The sequence below is a fragment of the Bombina bombina genome, chromosome 4, assembly GCF_027579735.1.
Source record: "Bombina bombina isolate aBomBom1 chromosome 4, aBomBom1.pri, whole genome shotgun sequence".
In the NCBI taxonomy this organism is placed as follows: Eukaryota; Metazoa; Chordata; class Amphibia; order Anura; family Bombinatoridae; genus Bombina; species Bombina bombina.
In genome coordinates, this window is record NC_069502.1 from 417,311,657 (window position 1) to 417,332,375 (window position 20,719).

At 37.7% G+C, this 20,719-nt stretch overlaps 1 protein-coding gene and 1 long non-coding RNA gene across 3 annotated transcripts in view; one reads left to right on the forward strand and one right to left on the reverse strand.

The window, feature by feature from the left end:
* MB21D2 (Mab-21 domain containing 2) overlaps nt 1–3,602 on the forward strand; it is a 176,902-nt gene extending 173,300 nt beyond the window's left edge. For both annotated transcript variants that reach the window (XM_053710227.1, XM_053710228.1), the window contains exon 2: nt 210–3,602. In XM_053710227.1, the coding sequence (XP_053566202.1) occupies nt 210–1,474 (1,265 nt within the window). In that variant the 3' untranslated portion in view covers nt 1,475–3,602. The remainder of the gene's footprint in view (nt 1–209) is intronic.
* Nucleotides 1–20,719, reverse strand: part of LOC128656366 (uncharacterized) — a 448,845-nt gene that overhangs the window by 15,267 nt on the left and 412,859 nt on the right. The window lies entirely within an intron of this gene.

The following is a 20,719-nucleotide window of genomic DNA, read 5'->3' on the forward strand; positions in this document are numbered from 1 at the left end:
TAATTATTACTTTATTATTTTCAGCATAAAACTATTTAACTACAGACTTTATTTTTCAAAAAAAGAAACAATCTACTGTTTGATATTTATGTCCTGACATCAACCATGTTGTAAAGTTAGATTTCACAATTAATAACTAAATGAGCTGGCAATACTGGTGTAATGTACAATTTTGTGTACTAATTTGTTTATGTTTGTTTTTCTTACAGGAATGGTGCAGAAATTGGACCAGAAGTTGCCAGTTGCTAATGAATATCTGTTACTTTCTGGAGGTGTCCGTGAAGGAGTTGTGGACTTAGAACTTGACGAATTAAATGTTTATGCACGTGGTACAGACTATGACATGGATTTTACTCTTCTGGTGCCAGCTTTAAAACTCCATGACCGGAATCAACCTGTAACACTGGATATGCGCCATTCTGCACTGTGCCATTCTTGGCTGAGTCTTCGTTTGTTTGATGAAGGTACTATAACAAAGTGGAAAGACTGTTGCACAATAGTAGAACATATTAATGGGGCTACAAACTACTTCTTTTCACCTACAAAAGTTGCCGATTGGTTCTATGAATCAATAAGCATTGTTCTCTCTGAAATTCAAAAAAAGCCTCAACGTGGAATGCCTAAAGTTGAAAAAGTTGAGAAGAATGGCACTATAATTTCCATTATATTAGGAGTTGGTAGCAGTCGCATGATGTATGATATTGTTCCCGTGGTTTCTTTCAAAGGTTGGCCAGCAGTTGCTCAGAGTTGGCTTATGGAAAACCATTTTTGGGATGGGAAGATTACAGAAGAGGAGGTCATTAGTGGATTTTATTTAGTACCAGCATGTTCATTTAAAGGTAAAAAAGATAATGAATGGAGGTTGTCATTTGCTAGAAGTGAAGTGCAGCTAAAAAAGTGCATCTCGAGTAGTTTAATGCAGGCCTATCAAGCTTGTAAAGCCATAATCATTAAGCTTTTATCAAGACCAAAAGCTATTAGCCCATACCATCTCCGGAGTATGATGCTTTGGGCCTGTGATAGACTTCCAGCTAATTACCTAGCTCAAGAAGATTATGCAGCCCATTTCCTTTTGGGACTTATTGATGATCTACAAAATTGCTTAGTTAACAAAATGTGCCCTAATTACTTCATTCCACAGTGTAATATGCTAGAGCACCTTTCAGAGGAAACCGTCATGCTACACGCCAGAAAGTTGTCTTCTGTAAGATCAGATCCTACAGAACACCTCCGGACGGCTATAGAGCACGTCAAGGCAGCTAATCGGCTAACATTAGACCTCCAGAGGAGGGGGAGCACTACAAGTATACCATCGCCACAGTCTGATGGAGGTGATAACAACCAGCCAGATGATCGATTAGCCAAAAAATTGCAGCAGCTAGTGACTGAGAATCCAGGAAAGTCCATATCTGTCTTCATTAATCCTGATGATGTTACCAGACCTCACTTCAGAATTGATGACAAATTTTTCTGAGACTTGTCAGCTTCTTTTAAGACTTGATGTGTAGTCTGTGTAATGTCTTGTTTTTACATATCCAGCATAGATTGGATTTGTCAAGAACAATATGAACTACTTAATCCTGATTTTCAGGACATTGCATATTTTGAAACAGTATATTACTATTTCATATGCTGCTTTGTCAGTTTTTAGTTTTAAGGGAGAACATGAGCCTTAATTCCTATGTTCTGTTTATTTAATTTGCCTACCTATGTTAACCATTCATGTTTGTTTAAAATAAAATTATTACATGGTCTTCCATCATGTGACAAAGAATTTATTTTGAAATAGAGGACTTTCATAATGAAGCTTCTTTTGCCTATGAAATATGCTGTTGATTGGTTTAAAAAAGTAAAACTGTTCTTTTGCTACATGTTTATGATATAATATTGCATGGTAAAGTTTTATAGGGTACGCTAGCTAGCAACAGTCTACTGTTCTGAAACAAACTCGAGTTATATAAAGTGAATGTTTTATCAATTAACTTGTAGATTCTATCAGTTGTCATTTTGAATCCAAAGATGTTTTTTCTGGAAAAAAAGGTCATGGACCACATCCATAAGCGGAGGGCTTTACAAGGTATCCAGTGCTCTAGAAATAATCTTTATGTAAAATTGTAAATTTTGTTTAAAGATGCTGGTAACCATATCTTAATACATTTCATAAATAACGTACATGAGACAGTAGTTCTTTAAAGCTATCCAAACAATCCTGCCGACTTATTTGTTTGTAATAATTCATGATTCTCAGAGTAAAAGGCACACAAGACAATATCAGCCACCAACATATTAATATACATCATTAGTAAATACTTCCATGTGTATGTTTCTTCACATGGAATCTACTGCATACATGTTTACTGGCTGATTATTCTTGTATAACCCAATAAGTGCCTGATAACTTGCTCAGGGGATGCCCTGGGTAACTGACTTAAATTAGAGGTATTCAGTATATCCATGAGCAAGTTGTTGTTAGTTATTTGCTTGGGCCAGGATGTATTACTAAGCAAGCCCTTCTAGGTGAATTTACTTCTACCTTTTGAGAAGTAATGTAAAGGGAAGAAAGTTAAACAGGGTTATTCAGAGAGCTTTAAATAGCTTATTCTCTATTTTCTTGAGTATTTTGTCCTCTGTCAAACGCATTGCCAAATTGCATTTGCTACAGCTTCATTCGCTACCCCTTTGTGAGCCCAGACCAGTTAAATAAGAAATGTGGGGGATATCTTTGTTATATCTAAATACTATAAAGAAATGTAAAATATTTCTATAAGACGCTGGATATGCTGATACATTATAAGATCAACTTAACTATACCTGGACATTTGTTGTGTGAAACCTGTCTAAATTCTGTACCAATCTAGAGGACCCTCTCCAAAGTAAGAGTTTGTTGTTTGTTTTTTAATTTCATGTGGCGTTATTTGGTTAGGGTTTCCTTAGCAGTATTTGGATAACCTTTTACTCTGATTTTTTTTTTTTTTTCCTACTCCAATATTGTGCTGAGCCTGGGCGGAATGTATAATTTACTCTTACTTTATATCAGACTTGAGAAACAACTGGAGACTAGCATTTTGCTATAGGCATCTTGCCTGACTTCTGCAAAATGTTGTGGCTGGCTGCACAATATTGTTGTTGGTTCCTAACTTTTAAATACAATTTTCTTTTTCATCCGGAAACCAAGTATAACCTCACAATGGGATCACTTAAATGTGGATATGTTTTTGCTGTAATGTGGGAGAATAAAAAACAACTAACTGTAAACATTACCATATGCATTATTTGCACTAACTTTTAATCATGTCACTTATTATTTGTTTTGTTTTTCCATAATGAAACTGTGCTTATGCTGTTTTTTTTTGTTTGTTTTTTAATTATTTGAAATAGATTAATTTTTTTTGGTTCTCCTTTAAATGTAATATAATACATTCACCCTTTTAAAGTTTTTTTTCTTTTTCACTGTTTATGTAAAATATGTGTGTCAAAAATAGTCTCCCAGACATGGAAATGTGTTTTTTCATTGTATGTATGTATGTGCTGCTATCAAAATCCCGATGTATAAATTGAAATGCATTTTTCTCATGCAAATTAAAAACTGGAATAATCAATTACTACATTTGTATGTGGTGTTTTTTTTACATTAAGCTGTATTTTATATTTTAATCATTTTAAATTATTGCAGAATTTATATAAATATCTTTAGTAAAGAGAGTCAATAGTCTGCTGATACATAAGCTGCATTTTACAATGGAACTTGAGTATATCAAACACTTTATAAATAACAAAAGAATGCTTTCAGAAATAGAAATGTTAAGTTTGCATTTTGTTAATTGATTTAAATAAAGTGAGTGAACAAAAAAAATATTTCAATCAGATCAATATTTGGTGTGACCCCCTTTGCCTTCAAAACATCAGTTCTAGGTACACATGCTCAAAATCAGGGGATTTGTAGGCATGTATTCAGGTCCGTGATTAAACAAATATACCAAACAGGTGCTAATAATAATATTGTGTAGGTTGAAACACAATAATTTACTGAATCAGAAACCGCTGTCTAGGGTGCATAATAGAGAGTGAAGAACGGCCAAACTCTGTTAAAAAGGTGAGGTTCCTAACAACCATTTAATGTCAAGTCCTACTTAATGGCAAGACTGAGCACAGCAACAAGACGCAAGGTTGTTATATATACTACATCAGCAGAAATTTCAGGGCAGAAGGGTTTCCAGATGTGCAGTCCAAGCTCTTCTGAAGAAGCACACAGGAATAGGCAACTTTGAGGACCGTAGAGGCAGTGGTCAGTCAAGGAAACTTAGTGCAGCAGATGAAAGGCGCATCCTTTCACAATCTGCAGATGGTCAGCAGTGCCATCAGCTTAGAATTGGCAGAAGACATTGGAACCCTTGTACACCCATCTACTGTCAGGAGAAGTCTGCTCAGAAGTGGTCTTCATGGAAGACTTGTTTCCACGTCAGACATATTGCTCTTTTAGTCGCAAGGACAATCGACTCAACTAGGTATGAAAACGCAGGAACTAAGGTGCAGAAAAACTGCAGCAGGTGCTCTGGACTTTTGAGTGAAAATATGAAATATTTGACTGTAGCAGAAGGCAGTTTGTCTAAGGGCTGGATAGTGGCACAAAAATGAGGCAACAGTGAAGCAAAGTGGGGGGTTACTTGTAAGCTTGGGGCTGTATTTCTGCGAATGGAGTTGGGGATTTGGTCAGAATTAATGGTCTCCTCACTGCTGAGGCATACAGGCAGATACTTATCTATGATGCAATACATTCAGGGAAGCATCTGATTGGCCCCACATTTATTCTGCAGCTTGACAATGATCCCTAACATACAGCCAAAGTTATCAAGAACTGTCTTTAGCGTAAAGAAGTACAAGGAGTCCTGGAAGTGATGGTATGGCCCCCACATAAAGAGACAGAAGTAACTGAGGCTCCAAGATGTTTGGAACAACCTACCAGCCAAGTTCTTTAAAAAAACTGTGTGCAAGTGTACATAGAAGAATTTATGCTGTTTTGAAGGCAAACAGTGGTCATCCCAAATATTGATTTGATTTAGATTTTTCTTATGTTGACTTAATTTGCAGTTTAATTGATAAAAATAAACCCTATTAAAATTTCTATTTTTTTACTCCTCCTTAAACCTATTGCACAGTACGGTTTGTGTGTGTGTATATATATGTATATGTGTATATATATATATATATATATGTGTGTGTGTGTATATAGGCGGGATCAGACTAATATACTACAGGAAAATTCTACTCTGTGAAAAGCATCACTGGGCTAAAAAGCTGCACCCAGGTGGTAAATCGCCATGGAACAGGCTAACAATAGTATTGAGACAGTTGTTTGCTCCTGTGAGTGTACTTCTCTCTGTATATGTATGTGTGTGTGTGTGTGTGTGTATGTATGTGTATATGTGTATATATATATATATATATATATATATATATATATATATATATATATATATACACACACACACACGCATGCGCGCGCATATATATATATATAATTAGTCAGACCCAGTTAATGTACACTTGCTATTATCAGGACCAAGGCAAGTGTGCAGTGCAACAGAGGTATAACTGAAATATTGAACACACAAAGAGGAAATAAACCAACAGGGGGAGGCAATAATAAATATTTACCCTCCACTGATGGTTTAAAAGTATACCCTTACCTGGCACAAGCTATTGAAGGTCATATAAAGAAAAATCAGTGAAAACACCATTAAAGATTGCATTATAACAAACTAATATTATTGCAGATCTATAATTACAAATCAAAAAGAATAAACTATTTGCAAAAAGCAGAATTAAGGAACATAAGAGACATAAAACAAATATTTAAAAACAAGCAGAGTAGCTAGACATTTTTATCAATAGTGATGAAGAGAGTTTACAATTCAGAGGTCTGGAACAAGTGCAGTTAAATGAAAGAGGTGGTAACCTTGATAAATTATTACTACAAAAGGAATGTAAGTGGATATTTAAAGGGACAGTCAAGTCCAAAAAAAACTTTCATTTCTCTTGTAAAGGTGTATCCAGTCCACGGGTTTATCCATTACTTGTGGGATATTCTCCTTCCCAACAGGAAACTGCAAGAGGACACCCACAGCAGAGCTGTCTATATAGCTCCTCCCCTAACTGCCACCCCCAGTCATTCTCTTGCAGCTCTCGACAAGAAAGGAAGTATCAAGAGAGATGTGATGACTTAGTGTAGTTTTTACCTTCAATCAAAAGTTTGTTATTTTTAAACAGTACCGGCGTTGTAGTGTTTTACTCTCAGGCAGAAATTAGAAGAAGAATCTGCCTGGAGGTTTGAGGATCTTAGCGCTTTGTAACTAAGGTCCATTGCTGTTCTCACACATAATTGAAGAGTATGGAAAGAAAACTTCAGTTGGGGGGATGGTCTGCAGATTGCCTGCTTTGAGGTATGTTCATTATATTTTTTTCTAGAGAGATAAGGTCTAGAAAATGCTGACAGTGCCTGGTATATTTAAGGTAAGCCTGATACAGTGATTTAACAACAACTGGGATCATGCTTGCAAAAAGAGATAATATTCATATTAATTCTTATATTACTTAGTGTAAAAACGTTTGCATGATTATAAAAATAAAAACGTTTTTTCTCTGAGGGTGATAAATCTTTATTTGGGGCCTAGTTTCCACATGGCTTGTTAGATTACTGCTAGGAGTACTTTTTTAAGGCTCTCTGACTTTGAGTGCATGGTGGGAGGGGCCTATTTTCATTTTCAGTCTGAGACATCCAGCTTCCCTGAAGGAGTCCTCTGGCTTATAGGACCTCTATAGAGGGTTTTGTTCCTGCAAAAATTGTTTTTAAGGGCAGGTAGGAGCCACAGCAGAGCTGTGTGTTTGACTGTTTGTTAACAGGTTTAATGTTTTTCTAATTCGTTTTTGGGCCTGAGGGGTTAATCATCCATTTGCAAGTGGGTGCAATGCTGTTTTAGTCCCTTATACACACTGTAAACATTTTGTAGAGTTTACTACTTTTTTTCACTGTTTTGCAGTTTATGTGGTAGTTTTTTTTCTCTTAAAGGCACAGTACCGTTTTTTATTATTGCTTTTTTCACATTTATTAAAGTGTTTTCCAAGCTTGCTGGTCTCATTACTAGTCTGTTAAACATGTCTGACATAGAGGAAACGCCTTGTTCATTATGTTTAGAAGCCATTGTGGAACCCCCTCTTAGAATGTGTACCAAATGCACTGACCTTTCTATAAGTTTTAAAGATTTATCACCTGAGGTTTCTGAGACTGACAAAAGGGAGGTTATGCCATCTAGCTCTCCCCACGTGTCAGAACCTATAACTCCCGTTCAAGGGACGTCAAGTACATCTAGCGCGTCCAATGCGTTTACTTTACAAGACATGGCGGCAGTTATGAATCATACCCTCACAGAGGTATTGTCCAAACTGCCAGGGTTACAAGGAAAGCGAGACAGCTCTTGGGCTAGAACAAATACAGAGCTTTCTGACGCTTTAGTAGCTATGTCTGATATACCCTCACAATGTGCAGAAGCCAAAGCAGGAGAGCTTCTATCTGTGGGTGACATTTCTGATTCAGGGAAGGCGTTACTTCAGTCTGACTCTAAAATGACAGCATTTAAATTTAAGCTTGAACACCTCCGCGTGTTGCTCAGGGAGGTTTTAGCGACTCTGGATGACTGTGACACCATTGTAGTCACAGAGGAATTGTGTAAAATGGAAAAATACTTTGCAGTGCCTGTTTACACTGATGTTTTTCCAATGCCTAAGAGGTTTTCAGAAATTATTACTAAGGAATGGGATAGACCAGGTGTGCCGTTCTCTCCCCCTCCTGCTTTTAAGAAAATGTTTCCTATAGATGCCGCTACACGGGACTTGTGGCAGACGGTACCTAAGATGGAGGGAGCAGTCTCTACCCTAGCTAAGCGTACAACTATTCCTGTCGAGGACAGTTGTGCTTTCCTAGATCCTATGGATAAGAAATTAGAGGGTTTCCTTAAGAAAATCTTTATACAACAAGGTTTTATTCTCCAGCCTCTTGCATGTATTGCCCCAGTCACTGCTGCAGCGGCTTTCTGGTTCGATTCTCTGGAGGAGGCTTTACAGGTAGCGACCCCGTTGGATGATATCCTTGACAGGCTTAAAGCTCTTAAGTTAGCCAAATCATTTATTTCTGACGCCGTTTTTCATTTAACCAAGCTAACGGCTAAAAATTCAGGTTTTGCCATTCAGGCACGTAGGGCGCTATGGCTTAAATCCTGGTCAGCTGATGTTACTTCAAAGTCTAAACTTCTCAAGATCCCCTTCAAAGGGCAGACCCTATTTGGGCCTGGACTGAAGGAGATCATTTCTGATATTACTGGAGGAAAAGGCCACGCCCTTCACCAGGATAGGTCCAACAAGTTAAGGACCAAACAGACTAATTTTCGTTCCTTTCGAAACTTCAAGAGTGGCGCAGCTTCATCTTCCTCTTCTACAAAACAAGAGGGAAATTTTGCCCAGTCCAAGCCAGTCTGGAGACCTAACCAGGCTTGGAACAAGGGGAAACAGGCCAAAAAGCCTGCTGCTGCCTCTAAGACAGCATGAAGGAATAGCCCCCGATCCGGGACCGGATCTAGTGGGGGGCAGACTTTCTCTCTTCACCCAGGCTTTGGCAAGAGACATCCAGGATCCCTGGGCTCTGGAGATTGTTTCCCAGGGATATCTTCTGGATTTCAAAGCTTCATCTCCTAAGGAATAGCCCCCGATCCGGTACCGGATCTAGTGGGGGGCAGACTTTCTCTCTTCACCCAGGCTTGGGCAAGAGACGTCCAGGATCCCTGGGCTCTGGAGATTGTTTCCCAGGGATATCTTCTGGATTTCAAAGCTTCATCTCCTAAGGGGAGATTTCATCTCTCACAATTATCTGCAAACCAGATAAAGAGAGAGGCATTCTTACATTGCGTTCAAGACCTACTAGTTATGGGAGTGATCCACCCAGTTCCAAAGGAGGAACAGGGGCAGGGCTTCTATTCAAATCTGTTTATAGTTCCCAAGAAAGAGGGAACTTTCAGACCAATCTTGGATCTCAAGATCCTAAACAAATTTCTCGGGGTCCCATCCTTCAAGATGGAGACTATTCGAACCATCCTACCTATGATCCAGGAGGGTCAATATATGACTACCGTGGATTTAAAGGATGCTTATCTACATATTCCGATACACAGGGATCATCATCAGTTTCTCAGGTTCGCCTTCCTAGACAGGCATTACCAGTTTGTGGCTCTTCCCTTCGAGTTAGCCACGGCACCAAGAATCTTTACGAAGGTTCTAGGGTCCCTTCTGGCGGTTCTAAGACCACGGGGTATAGCAGTAGCCCCTTACCTAGACGACATCCTGATACAGGCATCAACTTTTCAAATCGCCAGGTCCCATACGGACATTGTTCTGGCATTCCTAACGTCTCATCGGTGGAAGGTGAATGAAGGAAAGAGTTCTCTCTCACCTCTCACAAGAGTTTCCTTCCTAGGAACTCTGATGGATTCAGTAGAAATAAAGATTTATCTGACAGAGGTCAGGTTGTCAAAACTTCTAACTTCCTGCTGTGCTCTTTATTCCATTTCTCGTCTGTCAGTGGCTCAGTGTATGGAGGTAATCGGATTAATGGTAGCGGCAATGGACATAGTTCCGTTTGCCCGCCTACATCTCAGACCACTGCAACTTTGACATGCTCAATCAGTGGAATGGGGATTACACAGATTTGTCCCCTCTACTAAATCTGGATCAAGAGACCAGGGATCCTCTTCTCTGGTGGCTATCTCGGGTCCATCTGTCCAAGGGAATCAGTTTCCGCAGGCCAGAATGGACTATAGTAACGACAGATGACAGCCTTCCGGGCTGGGGTGCAGTCTGGAACTCCCTGAAGGCTCAGGGTTCGTGGACTCAGGAGGAGGCCCTCCTTCCGATAAACATTCTGGAACTAAGAGCGATATTCAATGCTCTTCAGGCTTGGCCTCAGCTAGCTGCAGTCAGGTTCATCAGATTTCAGTCGGACAACATCACGACTGTAGCCTATATCAACCATCAGGGGGGAACAAGGAGCCCCCTGGCAATGTTTGGAGGTTTCAAAGATAATTCTATGGACAGAAGTTCACTCTTGCCATCTCTCAGCTATCCATATCCCAGGAGTAGAGAACTGGGAGGCGGATTTTCTAAGTCGGCAGACTTTTCATCTGGGGGAGTGGGAGCTCCATCCGGAGGTATTTGCCCAGCTGATCCAACTTTGGGGCAAACCAGAACTGGATCTCATGGCATCTCGTCAGAACGCCAAGCTTCCTTGTTACGGGTCCAGGTCCAGGGATCCCAAGGCAGCGCTGATAGATGCTCTAGCAGCACCCTGGTCCTTCAGCCTGACTTATGTGTTTCCACCGTTTCCTCTGCTCGCTCGTCTGATTGCCAAGATCAAGCAGGAGAGAGCTTCGGTGATCTTGATAGCCCCTGCGTGGCCACGCAGGACTTGGTATGCAGATTTGGTGGACATGTCATCCTTTCCACCATGTACTCTGCCGCTAAGGCAGGACCTTCTACTTCAAGGTCCCTTCAAACATCCAAATCTAATTTTCTCTACCTCTGACTGCTTGGAGATTGTACGCTTGATTCTATCAAAGCGTGGTTATTCCGAATCGGTCATTGATACCTTAATTCAGACTCGAAAGCCTGTCACCAGGAAAATCTATCATAAGATATGGTGTAAATATCCTCATTGGTGTGAATCCAAGGGTTACTCATGGAGTAAGGTCAGGATTCCTTGGATATTATCTTTTCTCCAAGAAGGATTGGAGAAGGGTTTGTCAGCTAGTTCCTTAAAGGGACAGATTTCTGCTCTGTCTTTTCTTTTGCACAAAAGTCTGGCTGAGGTTCCAGACGTTCAGGCGTTTTGTCAGGCTTTAGTTAGGATCAAGCCTGTGTTTAAACCTGTTGCTCCGCCATGGAGTTTAAATTTAGTTCTTAAAGTTCTTCAAGGGGTTCCGTTTGAACCTTTGCATTCCATAGATATTAGCTTTTATCTTGGAAAGTTCTGTTTTTAGTAGCTATCTCCTCGGCTCGAAGAGTTTCGGAGTTATCTGCTTTACAATGTGATTCCCCTTATCTGATTTTCCATGCAGATAAGGTAGTGTTACGTACCAAACCTGGGTTTCTTCCTAAGGTGGTATCTAATAAGAATATCAATCAGGAGATTGTTGTTCCTTCTCTATGTCCTAATCCTTCTTCAAAGAAGGAAAATCTATTACACAATCTTGATGTTGTTCGTGCTATAAAGTTTTATTTACAAGCTACGAAAGATTTTCGTCAAACATCTGCTTTGTTTGTTGTCTACTCTGGACAGAGGAGAGGCCAAAAGGCTTCGGCAATTTCTCTTTCTTTTTGGCTAAGAAGTATAATACGCTTAGCTTATGAGACAGCTGGCCAGCAGCCTCCTGAAAGAATTACAGCTCATTCTACTAGAGCAGTAGCTTCCACATGGGCTTTTAAACATGAGGCCTCTGTTGAACAGATTTGTAAGGCGGCGACTTGGTCTTCGCTTCATACCTTTTCTAAATTCTATAAATTTGATAGTTTTGCTTCTTCGGAGGCTATTTTTGGGAGTAAGGTCTTACAGGCAGTGGTGTCTTCCGTTTAAGTTCCTGCCTTGTCCCTCCCTTCATCCGTGTCCTAAAGCTTTGGTATTGGTATCCCACAAGTAATGGATGAACCCGTGGACTTGATACACCTTTACAAGAGAAAACAAAATGTATGCTTACCTGGGGGCGAGGCCAACTGAGGAGCTGAACGGACGCAGGTTCTGTTAGCTCCTGCTCTAATATTTTATGAAAACATCCCAAATGGCCTCAGAAACAAAGCTTGGACAGAAATTGTAATCTAAGAATCACTAGCCAGCAGGATGGAGAAGCTTTACCTCTCCAGTACCTCTTGCCTATGCTTTTAACGGCAAGGCTTAAGCTCGGCATACAAAGAAACGCGAATGCCGCCATTACAGCTGTGATGCCACAATCATGAAGATGCTGCTGAGGGTGAAATTCTAGCCACATCTAACACTACCACTGGTGCTATCAAGCCTAATGTTATGCTTATGTCCTATCTATACTTGGACACTATATGCTCACATAACACTTGTCACCAGATATCAGCTTCGATCCGCTAACCGGCTGACAAGATGGATGCCCTAATTAAGAGCACACTGATGGAGTTTGAGCTCCATATGGACGCTCAGTTTAACCACTTGCACCATCTCCTGTCGCTAGATCTAGAGGACATATCTACTAACTCACAGGAGAATCTAAGTGACTCACTCCACATCGCAACTACTGATTCGGAGGAAGTGGAAGATTCTCAACGAACCTGCCCTCAAGTCGTGTCAGATGAGATCCAAGGAGGTCCGGTTATGCTGCGTGAGCGGCCTACACTCCCTAGCCCAGTGAGCCGCATTGATACTATGGCCGTTTCTGTTGTCGCCTGTCTGGCTCCTGCCCCGAAGCGGCCGGTCGGGGTGGGACTTGACGGGGCCACGTATCTGTTCAGCTTGACCAATAATACTTACATTTTTACCTCTGCTGGAGCAGGCGACTTGGGGATACTCCGGAGCCACGAGTGTCAGTCAGGATCCTTGCCGCATGAGACATCTGTAACATCCCACCCTCTTCGCTGGCAACTGGAAATATCTTTCCTTCTCCCAGACCATCTGCTCCTTGTTAAGTCCTCTAATATCAGGGAAGGTATTGGTTAATGGACTGGTTTTTGCCTCTGAAGTCTGGATTTCAACCCTTGGCAACCAGCATTAGACTCAACATACCTAAGGTTATGGTTCTTTCTTGTATTTAATGTTAATATTGCTCCAGTTTATTTTTTCCTGTCCTACATAGTTGAAACATTACTGACTGTCATTGTATCCTATTGTTAAGTAAGCAGAACTCTCAATTACACACCTGACACATGTGGACGGTAATCTTGTACATAGTATTATATTCACATACCTGTATGCTTTTATGGTTTATTTTATCTTGAACTCTAATAGGCTCTATGTATGGTTAATAAGTGGTTGGGTCTTTGAGCTCATGTATATCTGGACAAAATTTTAAATGCATATCTTAGTCTATACATTGCAACTGAAGTTTATTACTGCTGCCCTATCTCACTGGTTTTATTGGTGTATATTGTATGTTTCCAGTCAGAATTCCAGTATAGCTATTGGGCCTGAGTTTTTATGCAGGGCTATTACCATTGAATGTAGATGTAGTAAGCCTTTCTGATGAAAACGTTTAATAAAATGTCTTGACTGTTCTCGCCATATAGGTCACATAGGGAGCTAGCGTATGATAGCCCATTAGAACCTCCTTTTAAATATCCAGCTGACACATAAGGTCTTTTTATTAATGATGTATTATGCTTTGGGATATATAATTTCACCCCCAATTGCGCTTCTTGACATGTGTTAAATAAGCTATTTAACACTTTAGTTTAAGTCATAAAGGCGTGATACTACATTTTGATAGTTATCTTATAGTAAACATATAGACTCGGTCCTGCTACAGACAAACTCCCCTTTCCCAAAAATATCAGAATTATGATGTCCAATATCAAATGTCATGAAACCCAGTATATATATATATTTAACCGCACTATTATTGTTTGCAGGGCATATCTTATCTCTTTGTATTATTGATCTCCTAAAAGATACCAAGTTACCGCTATCAACCAAGCTTATAGATTACATTCAACTTCCATACGGGAGATTCGCAGCATACGGGATCTCAGGTGCCCCTTACTATATATGTCACCACATGAAGCTTGGGGAAGATATCCCTACCAATGACTTGCCTACACTTTATTTACTTACCCTAGCCACTCAGTATAGCGCATAGCACCTTTTTGGTGTTCCTTCCCCATTAAGCCATACAATAACTCCTATGCACCTTCCTAGTAGTCACCTAAACAGTAAGTCGCTCCTTATAGAGTCCATGCCTGAAACTATATAACATGACCCCTACCTAATCCCTCCCATATCGTTATCTCCTCATGAATGTCATTAATACCATGCAGAGAGCTGTCTGCTCTGCAGTTAGCGGCTTCTTATGCCCTTTACTTACTTATTTGCCTTATACCTGAAGTTTGCTATTAGGACTTAAGCTACCTTAGAGAAAAATTTTAATTGTGATCCCACTCCATTTATAACCCCTATCTTCTATAACCCAGGGATATGTATATGAGTTATAATGCACGCCTATTTACCACACCCTATCCTAAGTTTTGCTATATACTTTATGTCTATACGAACTTTTTTATTAAGCTTGTCTGTGAGCGACACATAGCTTTTTCAAGACATTGCTATCTTAGACACCTACCACCTTAATCTGACCCCTCTCCTCCCTTTCCCACTGACATTTACTACCTGCGGGTTATATCCCGATTCCTTTTACCCGCATCGCCTATAGCTGGCACCGCCCCAGGAGAGGGGCTCATGTAGTAGTCCTTTACCTTTTATATCTCTATAATGTCCCTCCATGTTAGTATTCATTCTGGGAAGCTACTCTTACTTTCACATGCCCTAGGTTTAATTCACTAGAGGCGTAGACCAGGAGTGTACTTAAAAGCCCTGAGATTCAATTCCATCCCATTCTAAATATCTCTGTAGTCTGTACTTTCATGACAACTTAACTGGCTCCGCCCCCCCTCTCCCCTTCATTATGAGCGGCTCTTGCCCGCTGCATTCCCCCCCCCCCCCCATACACTCAGGCCTACGGGAGGCCTGATAAAAGCCAGTTCCCTACCTCTCACTATTTTTAGCTTATAAAACACCCTTTATCTGGGAGTAGGGACCACTTGTTACCTGTATTAAAAAATCGAGGCCTCATCCCTATATGTCCCAGTCACACATGATTCATATATAATGTTTTGCATTCTGTGCTCAAGGTCATAAAGGTGGTGCTATAACTTATGTTAACTGTTATTCTTCTGTTATCGACCTGGGTATTTTCCATGTCATTGATTTTTACTTTTGCATAAATATTGAACTTCTATGGACTAGATACTATTATATATTAGCACACCAATGTTTTAATCCTTGTATACCTTCTATACGTGAAATGTATCAGTTTCTTCATTGTTTATGTTCTGTGTCTGGACATACTCTTTATTGTGTTTCTACTCAATGACTTAATAAAAAAATTGTTTAAAAAAATAAATACATTTATGCTTACCTGATAAATTTATTTCTCTTGTGGTGTATCCAGTCCACGGCCCGCCCTGTCATTTTAAGGCAGGTGTTTTTTTTAAACTACAGTCACCACTGCACCCTATAGTTTCTCCTTTTTATCTTGCTTGTCTTCGGTCGAATGACTGGGGGTGGCAGTTAGGGTAGGAGCTATATAGACAGCTCTGCTGTGGGTGTCCTCTTGCAGCTTCCTGTTGGGAAGGAGAATATCCCACAAGTAATGGATGAACCCGTGGACTGGATACACCACAAGAGAAATAAATTTATCAGGTAAGCGTAAGCATAAATTTTGTTTTTTCAAATAGGGCATGTAATTTTAAACAACTTTCCAATTTACTTTTATCAGCAATTTTGCCGTGTTCTCTTGGTATTCTAGTTGAAAGCAAACCTAGGGAGGCACATATGATAATTTCTAAGCCCTTGAAGGCAGCCTCTATTTTATTTACTTTTCACAGCAGGGGAGAGCAAGCTCATGTAGACCATATAGATAGCATTGTGATCACGCCCGTGGCTAGTGGCAGACACTGCACTAATTGGCTAAAATGCAAGTCAATAGATAACTAAAAGTCATGTGATTACGGGCGGTCAGAAGATGCTTAGATACAAGTTAGTCACAGAAGTAAAAAGTGTATTAATATAACAGTGTTGGTTATGCAAAACTGGGGAATGGGTAATAAAGGGATTATCTATATTTTTAAACAACAAAAATTCTGGTATTGACTGTCCCTTTAATCTAGGCTCTCTAAAGCCAAATGGCAGACATCCCAACTCTCCCTGAAGTTCAGGGAGTCTCCCTGATTGTAATAGCGACTCCCTGATGCCAGCAAATGGAATGCAATCTCCCTGAAACTCCAAGTACCATGATCCAATGTGGCCCAAATCCAGAAAAGTGTTTCTTTAAGGAATTCCTTTAGTTGCTGGGACGTTATAGAACCCTCAAAGCATGCATCAGTAACCAAAAAGTCCCCACTTATTCTAATAAAATAAAAACACAAATACTACCTTATTTACTGCACGTAAATTAACTTTGTATTCTAAAATATTTAAGCATTCAACAAGCGTACGATCACTGGAAAATAGGTTTGGTGTATGTGGTTGTGCAATAAAGCTACTTTTTTTAATGTGACTTTAGTGGGAAGCTACTTTTAATGATAAGTCTCTATCTTATTTAGGGTTTCAAGGTGTGCAATATATAACTGGGAGGGGGGTAGCGGCGCAGTAGCGGGAGAAGCCACCTCCCTGAAATGGGTTTTTGCAGGTTGGGATGTCTGAAATGGTATGAATGAGGAATTGAACTTTGCTCCATTCTTAGGATGTTAAATATATACCCCTCTCCCCATGATCACATTGATTGTGCCAACATTGCTGTTGTTTAAAATTATTAAAATTATAAAAATATTCCATATAATGAATTAAATTTGGCAAAATATGGTATATTAATTTGTTATCTCATTGTGCTGTCATATGTAAAAGATTATAATGGGTTAAAATCTAAATAAGCCACACAAAGCCACAAGCGGTATAATGTATAAATATATATATATATTGTTTTATGCAAATAAATTGGATGTTTCAAATTCACCCGGGAAAAGAAGGCAGAGTCTCATGGATCAAAAGGGCATCAATTCACAGTGACGCCTTCAGACTAAGCCGGAAGAAGCCCCGTGCCTGTAGGGGTGAAACGTGCGTAGCAAGGCAGCTACACTTTATTGCAGCAGACAAACACCGGACAACCTGTAAACATCGCATCCAGGTGACATTACAAAGGATCCGTATACGTAGCAATTGTTACCCACATGGAACTGGTAAGCACAAGGTTTGCCTAATAGCAACTGCCCCCCCTTTGCCAATTCTAAGGTGAGTCACAGACTGAGCCCCAGTCACAGACAAACTGTTCGTCAGTTCATGAAATCTGGTGAGAGCAAAAAGTGTTGACAACCTACCCTGCCTATACCTAAGCTTCCACCTAACACCAGAGTGTGCATTTAATCTGGGGGAGACTGCTTTAACTGTTACCTTGTTTGCTTACTAACGGGGTTCTAAGATACATTAAGGACTACCCTCAACACCTCCCTATTTGTTCTGCTGTGATTTAAGTTTTTGATACTACTAAGGTGGCTTATTATTATTATTTTTTGAATGGTTTGCTTTTTGCAAATACTTTATTCTTTTTGATTTGCAATTATAGATCTGCAATAATATTAAATGGTGTGTTATAATGCAATCTTTATTGGTGTTTTCACAGATTTTTCTTTATATGACCTTCAATAGTTTGTGCCAGGTAAGGGTATACTTTTAAACCATCAGTGGAGGGTAAATATTTATTATTGCCTCCCCCTGTTGGTTTATTTCCTCTTTGTGTGAGATATATATTTATATATATATATATATATATATATATATATATATATATATATATATATATATATATATATATATATATATATATATATATATATATATATATATATATATTTTTATATATATTTATTTATATATATATATATATTTATATATATTTATTTATATATATATATATATATTTATATATATTTATTTAATATATATATATATATATTTATATATATTTATTTATATATATATATATATTTATATATATTTATTTATATATTTTTTTATATATATATATTTATATATATATTTATATATATTTATTTATATATATTTATTTATATATATATATATATATATATATATATATATATTTATATTTATATATATTTATTTATATTTATATTTATATATATTTTTTTATATATATATATTTATATATATTTATTTATATATATATATATTTATATATATTTATTTATATATATATATATTTATATTTATTTATATATATATTTATTTATATTTATATATATTTATTTATATATATATATATATTTATATATATATATATATATATATATATATATTTATATATATATATATATATATTTATATATATATATATATATATATATATATATATATATATATATTTATATATATATATATATATATTTATATATATATATATTTATATATTTATTGAGTCTTGCCTCAACTGTACATCCTCTTATGTCATTTATGTCCTAACTTGTATCCAATGTAACCTTCAATATGTGGGTCTCACCACGACAGATGTCAATACGAGGATAAGGAATCATCTTTCCTCCATTAAGACTGGTGAAGCAACCACACCCTTGGTGAAACATTTCAAAAACATACACAATAAAAATAACAACACACTAAGATGGCAAGCCATTGAATGGGTTAAACACCCTCCAAGAGGCGGTAATAGAGATGAGGCTTTGGGGAAACGCGAAATGTTTTGGATCTTCAGATTGCAAACACGCGTGCCCAAGGGCCTCAACTCAGAATATGACTTAATTAACTATTGGAAATAGATCAGGTCTATCATATCTTTGTCCACCTTTTGACTGATCGCACTTTCAGTCAACATTCAATACCAAATACAACTACAAATTTTAAATATAAATACTAAAATGTGTTATATTCATTCTCATACAGCATATACACGTACAGTCACATATGACTATTATTATGCTGAAATCTACACTCACGTCCCTCCATTCTAGTATTTATAATTAACATTTTCATTATTATTATTGTTTGTTTTTTGTTACTAACTAAAATAAGAAAGAGTTGTTTTGTATTGATTGACATTCTTCATTTATTTATCAGTTTATCCCCACTCATTTAACTGTGAATATCAGTTTCTAGAATAACAGTGTGTATGAACACTGTGCTGCATATAGGGATTGAGGGTGGATATCAACATGTGCATTGGATATTTTAATAAAGGAAAAGTTTTATTTTAGCTCTACACGGAATTGAGCCTTTTCAATTTGTTTATTATCATTTCCATGCATATGATATTCCATTCCATATGCAGAATATTGTCCATTTTACCAAGTTATATAGACTCGTAATTGTCCCAGTTTGACCATATACAAATGTATAAGCAATTGTATTGCTCCCCTTGCATTGCTCCCTTTGACTCGATTTATTTGATTCATATTTACATTGTATCACATAGCACTTAAGTTTAAAGGTTTATGTACATTACTTATGTAATTGTCTTTCTGGCTAAAATGTCTATAATTTAAGAATGCATCTTGTAACTAAGTAAATACGATGTGCAATGTATTCTATGCATCATTCTGGTAACTAACGGGTTAATTGTTTGATTACATACACTTAAAATGAAGGTTCATGATTGGTTTTTATGTGACCTATCACTGAACAGATGTCCCTTTAAATGCTTCACCACGCTTGCATTACATCACAGCTACGACTAACGCGCCATCAGGCCGAAACATGTTAGCCTAATGCTTTCGTGTGATATTTCTTTTTATGTGATATTTTTTATGGTTTGGTACCTCATTATGCTTTTACACAAGAGGAATTGAATAAAGACTTTTTGTGCTTTTAAATACCTTCGGTGGGATCAATAGTTCTCTTTATCGCTTGTCTAAATTCTGCACCAGGATTACCCTAGTGCGAGGAGAAGCTCGCAGATGTAGCCTACACCTGTTGACAAGCTGGATTCACCTATGCTGTTTGCTCGGTTACGACAGCAACCAAGTTGATAAACTTATTTATATATATTATATATATCATACTATATATATACTATATACTATATATATATCTATATATATATATTTATATATTTATATTTACTATATTTATATACTATATATAATATATAAATATATTTATATATATATATATATATATATATTTATATTTATATATATTTATATATATTTATATTTATATATTTATATATATATTAGAATAGAAAACAGCACTCTCTGGACTTAAATTCAAACAGATAGTTTAATAGGTAACGTTTCGGGGAATGCTCCCCTTCATCAGACCAACAACATACAAGTGAAGCCAACATTTAAACATACATAGACCCCTCCCCCTTGTGAAAAACCGCCAAAAATGGTTGTCATAGCAACCAGCCTTACAGTGTATAGTCAATACAAAAAGTCAAACAAAATATACATCACTGAACCCCAAAACTAAATAATCCTTATAGCTGGGCAGTTATAAATAGTGGAGCTAAACACATCCCTTCTCCAAGCCAATATTACTATATGGAACATAAGATAAACCATGGAGCATACCTGAGTAACAGGCTGTGTGGGCCTATTAAGTGCAACACAATCGGTAAATATTCATAGAGAATTGGCAGCACTACACAGAGTAATAGCGTAATCGAGAGATGGGTTACAAAACAGTGCATCAAACCCCATATTTCTATTATAAAAAATAATACAGGCTCAATAAGCATACTTCGTTATACAACATTTTTACAAAAAGTTCATTGCAGTGTTCTCTGTCTACAGTACCTTCAGTGATCATATATAACGCGTATAACAGATGCCATAGTAATCAAAATAAACTTTATACACC